Raw genomic sequence first — 14439 nt, forward strand, 5'->3', positions numbered from 1 at the left:
TGATGAGGATTGGTTTGGGGGAGAACATGCTCCATAGGATTAAGGCATTATATACCTCTCCCAGCGCACAGGTAAAGTTAATGGTGCTCTTTCCGACGCCTTTATAATTAGGAACGGCATGAGGCAGGGATGCCTACTTTCCCCTCTTCTATACATCTTGACGATGGAATTCCTGGCCACTGCAATACGCAAACAATCCCTCCATCAAGAGAATTAAATTATCAGAGGAGCACAAGCTGGCTCTTTGCAGACGACATTCTTTTACATATCACCTCTCCGATTACCAGCATACCGAATGTTGTTTCAGAGCTGCATAAGTTTGGTCTCTTGAGCAACTTCAAAATGAACTCGCATAAATCCGAGATCCTAAATATTTCACTACAATTATCTGTGGTAGATCAGTTGCGTACCTCTTTCCCCTTTAAATGGCGTTTTGATTCACTTACATATTTGGGAGTTAAAATAACAGCTGAAGTCTCTGGGCTATATGATGCAAATTTGAAAAATGCGCTACATAAAGCAGAATTAGACTTACACAGGTGGCACAGACTTCAGTTGTCTTGGTTTGGCAGAGTCAATATCAAAATGGACCTATTGCCACGTCTCCTATATTATTTTCAAATGATTCCATTATACTTACCTGCTTTTTTCTCGCGTCTTAAGAAGGCAATCATTCGATTTGTTTGGTCACATACCAGACCACGTGTATCATATTTTTTACTAAGCAGACCTAAGCAACTGGGGGAATTGGATTACCAGATTTTTCTGTTAATAGCCACGCATCAATAGGAACTTGTATCTTGGACTTATATCATAGCAGGAGCAGTAAGAAGTGGGTTAATCTGGAAAATGACCTTAATAGGTGCGACCCCCAAATAATCCTATGGACCACAAAAGGAGGGGGGAGGAGAGGGCCCTATATACCCTTTATGACTAAAACATGATCTTATTTATCCAGCAGAGCAGTAGGGGAATCCAAACCTTGACATCACCTGGGCCACTAACCCCAATATAAGACAACCCTAATTTTCCCGCCGGGTTCCACAGGGAGACCTAGAGCTTCAAGACCTATCATTTATGACTATTTAAATCAGACAGGCATTAAATCTCTACATGAAATATTTCAAGAGGAGGAGCCTCCTACCGGCACCTGGTTTTTCTATGAACTAAAAAGCTTCATAAACACGACATCTAACAAAATAATATTATTAGAACATTAACTCCTTTTGAAAAGCTGTGCACCACTAAGGAGTCTCCGGTCCACACGGTCTCTCTGCTATATAATCTTTTCCAAAGGGGTCAATCTCCGACATACAATTTCCCAATATTTTTTTCAAAATGGGAGAATGATTTGGGGATATCCTTAAGAGGAGAGAGATAAGATCCTTCTATTTACATTCAGGACTTCGTTGTCCTCTGTGTCGCAGGAGAGGAGTTATAAGATTTTATCAAGGTGGTATAGATGCCCTTCCTCAGTACATGCCATGTTCCCAGTGGTCCCAGACACATGCTGGAGATGCTTAAAGAAAAAAGGAACATATGTCCACATTGGGTGGGATTGCCCGCCCATAAAAAAAAACTATGGATCTCAATTTTTGATCTTTACAATAAACTATCTATTCACAGGGTCCGACCTACAGCAGAACTGGCTCTTGTCATTGTGTGATTTGTCGATTTCTAGGTTTAAGAGCCTAGTCAGACATTTCCTCACAGCTACTAGGAATCTGATTCCTCGGTATTGGAAACAGAACATATCTCCCTCATGTTCTGAATTTGTTGCAGAACTTAATGATATTTATAGAATGGAACAATTGATAAATCAGAACACCGGGGACTCTGAGAAATTTTACAATACTTGGGCTTCCTGGATTGCATTTAGGGAAACACCAGAACTAGACCTCTGGCTATCTAGACCCTGACATACTTGAATTGGCTTTAGATGCCTATACATTTTGAACACTTCTCTTGACTCAACATACCTCCATGACTTAGAATTGATCCTAATACTCTTTTACCCTCCCCATTATCAGCAGGGAATGCGGACCCACTCGAACCCAGCCCCCTCATATCCAATTCCATATAATGTATCTTTCTATATTTAGCTCTCTCCTCTTCTACTTTTTACTCTCTATAATTTCTTTACCTTACATGCCTTGTTTATTATTAATATTGTAACCTAGCTTTTGGAGTTATGATTAGTGTTGAGCATTCCGATACTGCAAATATCGGGTATCGTCCAATATTCGCTGTATATCGGAATTCCGATACCGAGTTCCGATATCACAAAAATATCGGGAATCGGAAGTTCCCAGGCGTGTGCGGTGCGTATGGTTCCCAGGGTCTGGAGGAGACTCTCCTTCAGGCCCTGGGATCCATATTCATGTAAAAAATAAAGAATAAAAATAAAAAATATGGATATACTCACCCCTCCGACGGACCCTGGACCTCAGCGGTGCAACCGGCAGCCTCCGTTCCTAAGAATGCAGTGAGTGTAGGACCTGTGATGACATCGCGGCTTGTGATTGGTCGCGTGACCGCTCACGTGTCCGCGACGTCATCGAAGGTCCTTCACTCTGCATTCTTAGGAACGGAGGCAGACGCTTGCAGCGGTGACAGCCAGGGCTCGTCCGAGGGTGAGTATATCCATATTTTTTATTTTTATTCTTTATTTTTTACATGAATATGGATCCCAGGGCCTGAAGGAGAGTTTCCTCTCCTTCAGACCCTGGGAACCATCAAGGATCACTTCCGATATTTGTGTCCCATTGACTTGTATTGGTATCGGGTATCGGTATCGGCGATATCCGATATTTTTTGGATATAGGCCGATCCAATCCGATACCGATACTTTCAAATATCAGAAGGTATCGCTCAACACTAGTTATGATTAGTTTTTTTGAAGATCAATCACTATAATAACAATTAACATTGCTACATAGAATAAGAGACAATCTTGTTTCTGGCTAATAAAAATCCTGAAAATGTAAGGTCACTAACCTTCTGCCAGAAATCTAGATAAGAACCTAGCAACTAAATTGATTATGTTCTTATGTTCCTACTTTATTATGTTTTGTATTGTTTATTCGCTTCAATAAACATGATTTACAAATAAAGTTGCTGTCAATGACTGGACAGTGTCCAAATATAGAAACATGCCCCAAAGACAGAGTGGTGTTCTCCTCACCACAAGTCTTTAGTCAGTAAATAGTAAGATGGGACAAATCAAAGTATTCTTTATGAACTTGATGAGTAAGGATCACCACAACCCAGTGCCACCATGTCATAGATAGGCAAAAAGAATGAAAAACGAAGAAAAGTCAGAAAATTTGCAGTTTGCCGTTTTGAAAAGTTGCAAAGTTTTGCGCAGCAGTTCTGCCATAAAAGATATAATGAAATCAAGTTAAAATGTTTACCTTAACTGCATTTCCTTGCGCTTTTGCATTTCTTGATTGTGAATTTCTTCCATCCGTCTAAGCTCTTCTTGACGTCTCATGAGATCTGTATTACAAAGTAAATGAAGCAAATTAAGTGTATATTTTACTACACAAGGCAGCAGACCTAAGACTAGCCTCCCATTTACATGAAAGATCTAGCATCGGGCAAACATTTCTACCTTTTTCAGTGCAGCTTTATTTAAAAGGACTACTGGTATCAGGAAGATTTTAAAAGCAACATAATTATTGTTAAGTGATGTCACTAAGTGTACTGTCTCACAGTGGCACTTTTGTCGCTACGACGGTACGATCCGTGACGTTCCAGCGATATCCATACGATATCGCTGTGTGACATGCAGCAGCGATCAGGGACCCTGCTGAGAATCGTATGTCGTAGCAGATCGTTTGGAACTTTCTTTCGTTGCTGGATCTCTCGCTGTTATCGTTGGATCGGTGTGTGACACCGATCCAACAATGCGTTCGCTTGTAACCAGGGTAAACATCGGGTTACTAAGCGCAGGGCCGCGCTTAGTAACCCGATGTTTACCCTGGTTACCATCGTAAAAGTAAAAAAAACAAACAGTACATACTCACATTCCGGTGTCCGTCAGGTCCCTGGCCGTCTGCTTCCCGCACTGACTGACTGCCGGCCGTAAAGTGAAAGCAGATCACAGCGGTGACGTCACCGCTGTGCTCTGCTTTCACTTTACGGCAGCACTCAGTCAGAGCGGGAAGCAGACAGAGGGACCTGACGGACACCGGAATGTGAGTATGTACTGTTTGTTTTTTTTACTTTTACGATGGTAACCAGGGTAAACATCGGGTTACTAAGCGCGGCCCTGCGCTTAGTAACCCGACATTTACCCTGGTTACCCGGGGCCTTCGGCATCGTTGGTCGCTGGAGAGCGGTCTGTGTGACAGCTCCCCAGCGACCACACAACGACTTTCCAACGATCACGGCCAGGTCGTATTGCTGGTCGTGATCGTTGGAAAGTTGCAGAGTGTGACAGTACCCTTAGGTGAATAGCACAAACTGCATTGTTTAGACAAGTACTATTTTGGAAGGAGCCCAACAACTATTACTACCAGCATGTCCAAAACAAAAGCAAACCAACCTTGTCGAAGCAGGTTGGCTTGGTGTTCATGGAAAGCATCTTCCATTTCACTTTCAAGCTTCTCTTTAGCTTCTTTCATGTTTTTTTCCACTTGTTGCCGTTGCTGTTTCTCCATATCATCCAAGGACTTCCACCTTTGGGAATATTCAAACTCAAAGGAGCCATGTTGTGCAAATCGAGGCGGTACCTCCCTCTCCCTGTTGAAAAGGTTGTTTGATAAAGTTATACTGTGTAGACATTTACTGCCTTTACGTTTATAATTGAGGACCACACTTTCAAGAGCAAGGTCAATTGTTAAGATTTCAGACTCACTTTTGATACATGTGGTTCTTCTGAGCAAGTTTCTCTGGCAGCCCATCCTCATCATCAAACTGCTCCAGGGGCTCCACAACAACAGGCATGGGAGTCCTTTAAGGTGTGTAGAAGCAATAAGAGTTACATTAACAGGTTTAAAAACTGATATATACCAAAAATACTGAACATAGACTAGTAGACTGCTGACAAGCAAAAGACTTACGTGGTTAAAAGAAACACTCCGTCTGCACACCTGTCAAAAGCCTTTCTGGCAGCTGGTTTGGCTGCAAATTCAACTATTCCCTTTCCAGTGGATCGGCCTCTGTCATCCACGATAACTACTGCCCTTTCAACTGGTCCAAATTGACTGAAGGCTTCTTCTAAGAGCTCATTTGATACATATGGAGACAGGTTTCGCACAGAAAGGGCTGCAGAATGGGTGGCAAACCGTACTCTGAGCTGACGGCCCCTCATCGGGAAATCATCAAGCTCAGCTTTAGCAATCTCAGCCAGTGCTCTAGTTTCCTGTAGAAATAAGCATAGAATGGCACTTTAAGCCTCACAGCACTTATACAAGTACTTTTAGATGGCTTACCTTTTTCCATAGGTTTAATCACCGCAAACCTTAGTAGCACTAATGCACTTTATTTTATATACTCTCCTATGATGGTATGGAATATTTTCTGAGTGCGCACCTTATTCCTCCCAGGTGGAGATGTAGAGCAATCTATCTATCTATCTATCTATCTATACATATATATTATCTTTATAACACGAGTTAGCGAATTAGTATAATAACTTGAGCCCAGTCTTATTGCACAGAATATTTTTTTTTTTTTTTAATTATGTGGATATCACCTTTTAATTAGGGTTATATTGGCACTATGCATTCATTGAAAGAATATACAACATTCAGCAATTTGTTGAAGTATACCTAGGTGTCAGTTTCCTTGCAAAGAAAGTATATACTATATTTAAATATATCATATAAACTGCAGTGTAATTCTGGTATACATACTGTAAATATCGCTACATGTTATTACCATCCTTATTCTGATATTTGGCTCATTTTCTTATGATAATCCTGTGTTTTCAGGTCCATTTTTGTCTACCCGCTAAGATAATACTTGTTTCAAAAGTTTTTATAAAACTTGTGTTGTATTTTTTTGTTAATAAAATTAGATTTTTTTTTTACTACTTGGTATATGCTTCCGTATGTTGTAGGTTTAATGATCGTTGGAAGTACCTTTGAAGCCAAGTCATTTTTTTTTTTGTGTACTTTTAGATGGCATATAGAAGTGCAGTTCCAATTCAGCCATTCACATGATTGAAAATGCCACTGATAACTGGTGTTAGACTTTGTGCCCATCATGGGACCGGTGTTAAGTACTAGCTTCATATAGTTAGTCCGTGGCTAAACCTTACAGAAACTTCTCTGCACTTCGATAGCTGCATCTTAACTGAAGCAGCTAAGGCTGGTTTTACATTTGCGGTTGTGTCCGCAGCGTTTCTGACGAATACGTCTGCATGGTCTTGATTTCCTATCTTTAACATTGTAGACGCAGGTACATGCGTTTCCCCGCGTTTGCTTACGCATGCTTTTTTTGCAGTGTGCGGCTGACGCACCATGTTAGAATTTTTTGGGTGTCAAATTTCCACCGCCATACGCATGCGGATGCTTGCGGAAGGAGTGCGTCAAAACAACGCATTACAGTCTATGAGAATGCAAGGACATGCGTCCGCTTGCGTTTGCACAAGGGTCTACATACAGAAATCCTACGAGCCACGCACCCTTGTGTCAAGGAAATTCTCCTTGAAAAATGTTTTCATAACAAAGGCATGCGCAAAAACACGAACGCATGCAAAAACGCATTCAAACGTTGTTCTCTTCCATCATGTGTAAGTTGATGCGGATAAAAAACCGCAGATTTATCATGCGTTTTGCCATGTGTTTGAGTACGAAACGCTGAGGACTCAACCACAAATGTGAACCTAGCTAAACTGTTGGGTATTTCCTTTCTATTGACCAGGGCCTAAAAGGGAATCTGTCACCCAATTTTGGCCCTATAAGATGCGGCCACCGCCTTCAGGGGCTTAACTACAGCATTACAGAATGCATCAGGGGCTTATTATCTACAGCATTCTGTAATGCTGTAGATAAGCCCCTCTGATGTTACCTGAAAGAGGAGAAAAAGACGTTAGATTATACTCACCCAGGGGCGGTCCCGGTGCGGTCTGGTCAAATGGGCGTCTCAGTTCAGGGCAGAGCAAAGTACTGCAGTGCGCAGGCTCCGGAAAGGTCAGAGGCCCGGCGCCTGCGCACTGCAGTACTTTGCTCTGCCCTCAATAGGGCAGATAAAGTACGCCTGCGCCGGAAAGACCCGAAGAGGACGTCATGGAATGAACATGAGAGGCGCCGGAGCGGACCGGAGACACCCATCCGACCTGACCGCACCGGGACCGCCCCTGGGTGAGTATAATCTAACGTCTTTTTCTCCTCTATCAGGTAACATCGGGGGCTTATCTACAGCATTACAGAATGCTGTAGATAAGCCCCTGATGCCGGTGAGCTTACCTCACCAGCCATTTTGGGGGTGACAGTTTCCCTTTAAGCTCCACTTCTATTCAAAGGACATAGCTTTAGTTTGTTGGGAGCTTTCCATTTTGGGATTTGGGCGAGTCTCCATACAGTAAAGACAATGTATTAATTCTGTGTCTGCACATTTACAGGAATACAATATTTTTCATTATGTTTTACCAATTTAACATATACTTGTGTTGCTACATTCAAAGCATTTTAATGTTGACTGCTATGTGAGGGTTTTTTTTTTTTAAGGGATGAATTAGTTTTGAACATTACCATTCTTTTTATCATAATGTAATGAAGAAATAAGTTTTAAGTTTGATGAAATAGCGCAATAGATTGTCTTGAGTGTTCACTGCTGTAAAAACAGCCAGGAAGCAAGATTCTGCAGGCGAGTACGATAATGGCAACAACAAATAATTATGTTTCAGTGGGGGAGGGGGTGATCCTCACTCGCACTGTTATTTTCCAAGACCTGTAATCTTCTGCATTTTTTGTAGTTAAAGCAACAAAAAAATTCTCATATCAACTTTCCATTACATTGTTTTACAATTGGGTCGATTCAATTCATATTCTGATATACCAAACTTATGGATGTGGAGAAATCAAATGTTTTTATTTTTAAACACGGCAAAAATGCAAGTATTGAGAGCAGAGCAAAGTACGGCAGTTCGCAGGCGCTGGGCCTCTCTGACCTTTCCCGGCGCCTACGCACTGCATTACTTTGCTCTGCTCTCAACAGGACAGACAAAGTACGCCTGAGCCAGAGCCTCATCAAGAAGACAAGAAGAGGACGTCATCATTAAGAAGATGGGAGGCCCCGGACCGGACCGCCCCTTGAGTATAATCTAACCTCTTTCTCATCTTTCAGCATTCCAGCATGCTGTAGATAAGCCCGATACCGGTGGGCTTAGCTCAACTTTCATTTTGGGGGTGACCGGTTCCCTTTCAATCTGCACACGCATGGCCTCCGGCGGCATACAGCTTCAGGAAGACTACGTAGCCACATTTCTGCCGCCGGCATCCTGTTCAGGTGCACACTAAAACGCCACACCTATGCTGCAACCCCCCCTGGTAAGCCTGCGTTCACACTAAAAGACGCAAGGGGGGGGGGGAGAGGAGTTGGGTGCGTCTTATAGTCCAATAAACATGGTAGTTACAAGACCGTTTGGAGCCTCCTCCACATTGAGAAGCTAGCGAGATATTGCCAAATTATTATTTATTTACACACTGTCTTTACCATGTAATAGTGCTGTATTTCAAGGAACTGGAATGTAGTGATCTATTATATTACTCATAATCCATCCTTTGCTTTTGGTTGCCACCTCTAGCGTTCTCTTTTTCTGTGACATGTCTGCTTATTTTTAAATTGGCATTCAATAAATATTTTATCACAGATCTTTTCTCCATTTGACCCTTTACTTGGTTCAAATTTTGTTATGCAGTTAGAACTGTAGTATAGTTCTTCCTATTTCCTAGGTTGCTTACCCCATGGTCACAGCCATGGATACCTAACCTACTGAAATGCCTGCACCTGGAGCAAGCCACATGGTCAATCAGAAGAACTAGACATTTCTAGAGAAGTATTTGCCATTAGTTCCTACACGTCAGGATATGGGGATAGCCCTTTAAGGATAGGTGTAAGAAGTGAAACCTCACCAGCTTGATGAAGCCAAAGCCCTTGCTTTTGTTGATGAACACTTCTCCAGGTTCTCCATATTTCGCAAACAGCTTCTTGAACTCGTCATCCGAGATATCAGTGGGGAGATTGCCCACGAACAGCCTGCAGCGCTGCGTGTACGTCTTCTCTCCCGGCCGCTTCAGCAGGGACAGCGTGGCCCGGACGCCCTGAAACGCAGAGGAAACAGAATCCAGTCACCGGGGCCGCGCACAGATACCGGACACGTCCGGGTGCACACGGCTACACACCCCGCCCCCCCTGTACTCCACAGGAGCCGCCCGACTGCCTCCCGCCTTCTGGCGCTACACGGCGGGGGGCGGGGCTTACACCCAAAATGGAGGCGACAAAAGACGACGCAGCCCCAGCCGCCATTTTGTACACTTCCTGCACCACACAAGATGAAGGCCAAACAGTAATAACTCGTGTATAACAAACAGTACTGTCACTTACGTCATTCCAGCCGCTGCCTTCTTCATCTACTTTCACCTCAGGCTGCGGCGGGTGTGACTGGAATCTGGACTGGTGAGGCCTCTTCTGGCCGGGCTGGGGCCCAGACCGCTGTCTCTGCTGCTGTTGTTGCTGCTGAGGTGGAGGTCTCTGCTGCTGTTGTTGCTGCTGAGGTGGAGGTCTCTGCTGCTGCTGTGGTGGAGGTCTCTGCTGCTGCTGTTGCTGCTGAGGTGGGGCAGGCTTCTGCTGCTGTTGCTGCTGAGGTGGGGCAGGCTTCTGCTGTTGCTGCGGTGGTGGGGCAGGCTTCTGCTGCTGTTGCTGAGGTGGTGGGGCAGGCTTCTGCTGCTGCTGCAGGAGCGGGGCAGGCTTCTGCTGCTGCTGCAGGAGTGGAGCAGGCTTCTGCTGCTGGGCCTGCTGCTGAACGGGGCTTTGGCTGGGGGGAGGGGTGGCTTTAGGTGGCGGGGGCTTCTGGGCCTGGTTCGGGGTGGCCGGTTTCGGCGCGGCGGAGGGCGCTGGCTGCTGTGGCGTGCTGCCGGGCTTCTGCTGAGGGGACGGGGTTGGTTTGGTCTGCGGGGAGGCGGCAGGGGGCTTGGCAGCAGGAGTCTGAGGCGCTGCAGGGGGCTTGGCTGCGGGGGTCTGCGCGGTCTGGGGCGCCTTGGGGGGCTCCTGGACTGCAGCTTTCTGCTCCTGGCTGTTCTGCTGGGCCGGCTTCTGCTGCTGCTGCGGAGGCGGCGCTGGCTTCTGCGCTTGTTGCTGCGGCTGCTGCGGTTTATTCTGGTTCTGATAAGCCGACGGGCCGCGGTTTGAGTCCATGTAGCTTTGTCCGCGGAAGTTAGACATGCCGCCTATGCCTCCCAGACCTCCACGGCCGCCATTACCCCGACGGTAAATGTTCATTCCCATTCCTCCTCCGCCGCCGCCCATTCCACCGCGGCTTCTGAATCTATCACGAGACATCGTTGTCGAAGATTCGTTTCAACGTTCGTCACTGTAAAATGGCGTCGCAGGCGAAGAACGCGAGGTGTCTTTGTCCTTTCCTTATGTAGTTAGTCTCTGAGTACGCCCCCTTGAATACTAACCAATAAGACGGCTCCTACCGACTGACTCCAGAAGCCTATTGGTTGGTGGTTTAGCTAACCGGAATTGGAAACGTGACTGCTCTAGAATAATTCCAACAATGATTGGGTGCTGAGATGATTGACAGAACTAACAACCAATAAAGATTGTGCTATAGACTCGTTTTGATTTGTGAATGGACGGGGGAAGCAGTGTCGCATATTCCTTGCATATATTATATAGATTATGTATGGGCATCCATTAATGTTCGTGTAGAAACAGTTAAGAAGCTATAGATTAAGTAATGTGTATCAATGACTGATACACTGTGTCTGTAAGGTCCCGTCACACGTGAGCATTTATGTTGCGTCCATGCTTGTATGCCAAACCAGGAGAGGAACATATAGAGGCAAACTATACCTGGAATGGAAGAGTGACACCTGTTCTGTGCTTTGGAGACACTCCTGGTTGTGGCACACAAGCACTGATGTCTGCATGAGGTCTAATGAAGAGTCAGTGCAGTGCACAGTATGCTGGAGGAACAGATGGCCTCCTCAAGGCGTCTTCCCTGGATCAGTGCAGTACACAGTATGCTGGAGGAACAGATGGCCTCCTCAAGGCGTCTTCCCTGGATCAGTGCAGTGCACAGTATGCTGGAGGAACAGATGGCCTCCTCAAGGCGTCTTCCCTGGATCAGTGCAGTGCACAGTATGCTGGAGGAACAGATGACCTCCTGAAGGAGTGTTTCCCGGATCAGTGCAGTACACAGTATGCTGGAGGAACAGATGGCCTCCTCAAGGCGTCTTCCCTGGATCAGTGCAGTACACAGTATGCTGGAGGAACAGATGGCCTCCTCAAGGCGTCTTCCCTGGATCAGTGCAGTGCACAGTATGCTGGAGGAACAGATGGCCTCCTCAAGGCGTCTTCCCTGGATCAGTGCAGTGCACAGTATGCTGGAGGAACAGATGGCCTCCTCAAGGCGTCTTCCCTGGATCAGTGCAGTGCACAGTATGCTGGAGGAACAGATGGCCTCCTCAAGGCGTCTTCCCTGGATCAGTGCAGTGCACAGTATGCTGGAGGAACAGATGGCCTCCTCAAGGCGTCTTCCCTGGATCAGTGCAGTGCACAGTATGCTGGAGGAACAGATGGCCTCCTCAAGGCGTCTTCCCTGGATCAGTGCAGTGCACAGTATGCTGGAGGAACAGATGGCCTCCTCAAGGCGTCTTCCCTGGATCAGTGCAGTGCACAGTATGCTGGAGGAACAGATGGCCTCCTCAAGGCGTCTTCCCTGGATCAGTGCAGTGCACAGTATGCTGGAGGAACAGATGGCCTCCTCAAGGCATCTTCCCCGGATCAGTGCAGTGCACAGTATGCTGGAGGAACAGATGGCCTCCTCAAGGCGTCTTCCCTGGATCAGTGCAGTGCACAGTATGCTGGAGGAACAGATGGCCTCCTCAAGGCGTCTTCCCTGGATCAGTGCAGTACACAGTATGCTGGAGGAACAGATGACCTCCTGAAGGAGTGTTTCCCGGATCAGTGCAGTACACAGTATGCTGGAGGAACAGATGGCCTCCTCAAGGCGTCTTCCCTGGATCAGTGCAGTGCACAGTATGCTGGAGGAACAGATGGCCTCCTCAAGGCGTCTTCCCTGGATCAGTGCAGTGCACAGTATGCTGGAGGAACAGATGGCCTCCTCAAGGCGTCTTCCCTGGATCAGTGCAGTACACAGTATGCTGGAGGAACAGATGGCCTCCTCAAGGCGTCTTCCCTGGATCAGTGCAGTGCACAGTATGCTGGAGGAACAGATGGCCTCCTCAAGGCGTCTTCCCTGGATCAGTGCAGTGCACAGTATGCTGGAGGAACAGATGGCCTCCTCAAGGCGTCTTCCCTGGATCAGTGCAGTGCACAGTATGCTGGAGGAACAGATGGCCTCCTCAAGGCGTCTTCCCTGGATCAGTGCAGTGCACAGTATGCTGGAGGAACAGATGGCCTCCTCAAGGCGTCTTCCCTGGATCAGTGCAGTGCACAGTATGCTGGAGGAACAGATGGCCTCCTCAAGGCGTCTTCCCTGGATCAGTGCAGTGCACAGTATGCTGGAGGAACAGATGGCCTCCTCAAGGCATCTTCCCCGGATCAGTGCAGTGCACAGTATGCTGGAGGAACAGATGGCCTCCTCAAGGCGTCTTCCCTGGATCAGTGCAGTGCACAGTATGCTGGAGGAACAGATGGCCTCCTCAAGGCGTCTTCCCTGGATCAGTGCAGTACACAGTATGCTGGAGGAACAGATGGCCTCCTCAAGGCGTCTTCCCTGGATCAGTGCAGTGCACAGTATGCTGGAGGAACAGATGGCCTCCTCAAGGCGTCTTCCCTGGATCAGTGCAGTGCACAGTATGCTGGAGGAACAGATGGCCTCCTCAAGGCATCTTCCCCGGATCAGTGCAGTGCACAGTATGCTGGAGGAACAGATGGCCTCCTCAAGGCGTCTTCCCTGGATCAGTGCAGTGCACAGTATGCTGGAGGAACAGATGGCCTCCTCAAGGCGTCTTCCCTGGATCAGTGCAGTGCACAGTATGCTGGAGGAACAGATGGCCTCCTCAAGGCGTCTTCCCTGGATCAGTGCAGTGCACAGTATGCTGGAGGAACAGATGGCCTCCTCAAGGCATCTTCCCCGGATCAGTGCAGTGCACAGTATGCTGGAGGAACAGATGGCCTCCTCAAGGCGTCTTCCCTGGATCAGTGCAGTGCACAGTATGCTGGAGGAACAGATGGCCTCCTGAAGGCGTCTTCCCTGGATCAGTGCAGTGCACAGTATGCTGGAGGAACAGATAATAATAATAATAATAATTTTATTTATATAGCGCCAACATATTCCGCAGCGCTTTACAACTTATAGAGGGGACTTATACAGACAACAGACATTACAGCATAACAGAAATCACAGTTCAAAACAGATACCAGGAGGAATGAGGGCCCTGCTGCTCGCAAGCTTACAATCTATGAGGAAAAGGGGAGACACAAGAGGTGGATGGTAACAATTGCTTTAGTTATTTGGACCAGCCATAGTGTAAGGCTCGGGTGTTCATGTAAAGCTGCATGAACCAGTTAACTGCCTAAGTATGTAACAGTACAGACACAGAGGCTATTAACTGCATAAAGTGTATGAGAACATGATGGAGGAACGTGATTATGTTGTTGTTTTTTATTAATAGGCCACACAGGGATAATTAGGTTAATGCGTTGAGGCGGTAGGCCAATCTGAACAAATGAGTTTTTAGTGCACGCTTTAAACTGTGGGGATTGGGGATTAATTGTATTAACCTAGGTAGTGCATTCCAAAGAATCGGCGCCGCACGTGTAAAGTCTTGGAGACGGGAGTGGGAGGTTCTGATTATTGAGGATGCTAACCTGAGGTCATTAGCAGAGCGGAGGGCACGGGTAGGTTGGTAGACTGAGACCAGAGAGGAGATGTAGGGTGGTGCTGAGCCATGGAGTGCTTTGTGGATGAGGGTAGTAGTTTTGTACTGGATTCTGGATTGGATGGGTAGCCAGTGTAATGACTGGCACAAGGTAGAGGCATCGGTGTAACGGTTGGCGAGGAATATGATCCTGGCAGCAGCATTCAGGACAGATTGGAGCGGGGAGAGTCTGGTAAAAGGTAGGCCAATTAGTAGAGAGTTACAATAGTCCAGACGAGAATGAATAAGTGAGACAGTAAGAGTTTTTGCAGAGTCGAAAGTAAGAAAAGGGCGAATTCTGGAAATGTTTTTGAGATGCAGATAAGAAGAGCGAGCCAGTGATCGGATGTGGGGGGTGAATGAAAGCTCGGAA

The 14439-nt window shown here is 46.6% G+C and overlaps 1 protein-coding gene across 5 annotated transcripts in view; it reads right to left on the reverse strand.

Annotated features, from left to right (window-relative positions):
• The window catches only part of SFPQ (splicing factor proline and glutamine rich), a 34056-nt gene extending 23471 nt beyond the window's left edge, over positions 1 to 10585 (reverse strand). For 4 of the 5 annotated variants that reach the window (XM_077295801.1, XM_077295797.1, XM_077295800.1 and 1 more), the window contains exons 1-6: positions 9559 to 10583; positions 9087 to 9275; positions 5067 to 5368; positions 4862 to 4957; positions 4550 to 4746; positions 3414 to 3498 (exon numbers count right to left, since the gene is read on the reverse strand). In XM_077295801.1, the coding sequence (XP_077151916.1) occupies positions 3414 to 3498; positions 4550 to 4746; positions 4862 to 4957; positions 5067 to 5368; positions 9087 to 9275; positions 9559 to 10512 (1823 nt within the window). In that variant the 5' untranslated portion in view covers positions 10513 to 10583. Of the gene's footprint in view, positions 1 to 3413; positions 3499 to 4549; positions 4747 to 4861; positions 4958 to 5066; positions 5369 to 9086; positions 9276 to 9558 lie in introns of all 5 variants that reach the window. The other variant, XM_077295798.1, reaches the window with a different exon arrangement.
• Between the last annotated feature and the right edge of the window lie 3854 nt (positions 10586 to 14439).

This window comes from Ranitomeya variabilis, chromosome 3, assembly GCF_051348905.1.
Source record: "Ranitomeya variabilis isolate aRanVar5 chromosome 3, aRanVar5.hap1, whole genome shotgun sequence".
NCBI lineage: Eukaryota > Metazoa > Chordata > Amphibia > Anura > Dendrobatidae > Ranitomeya > Ranitomeya variabilis.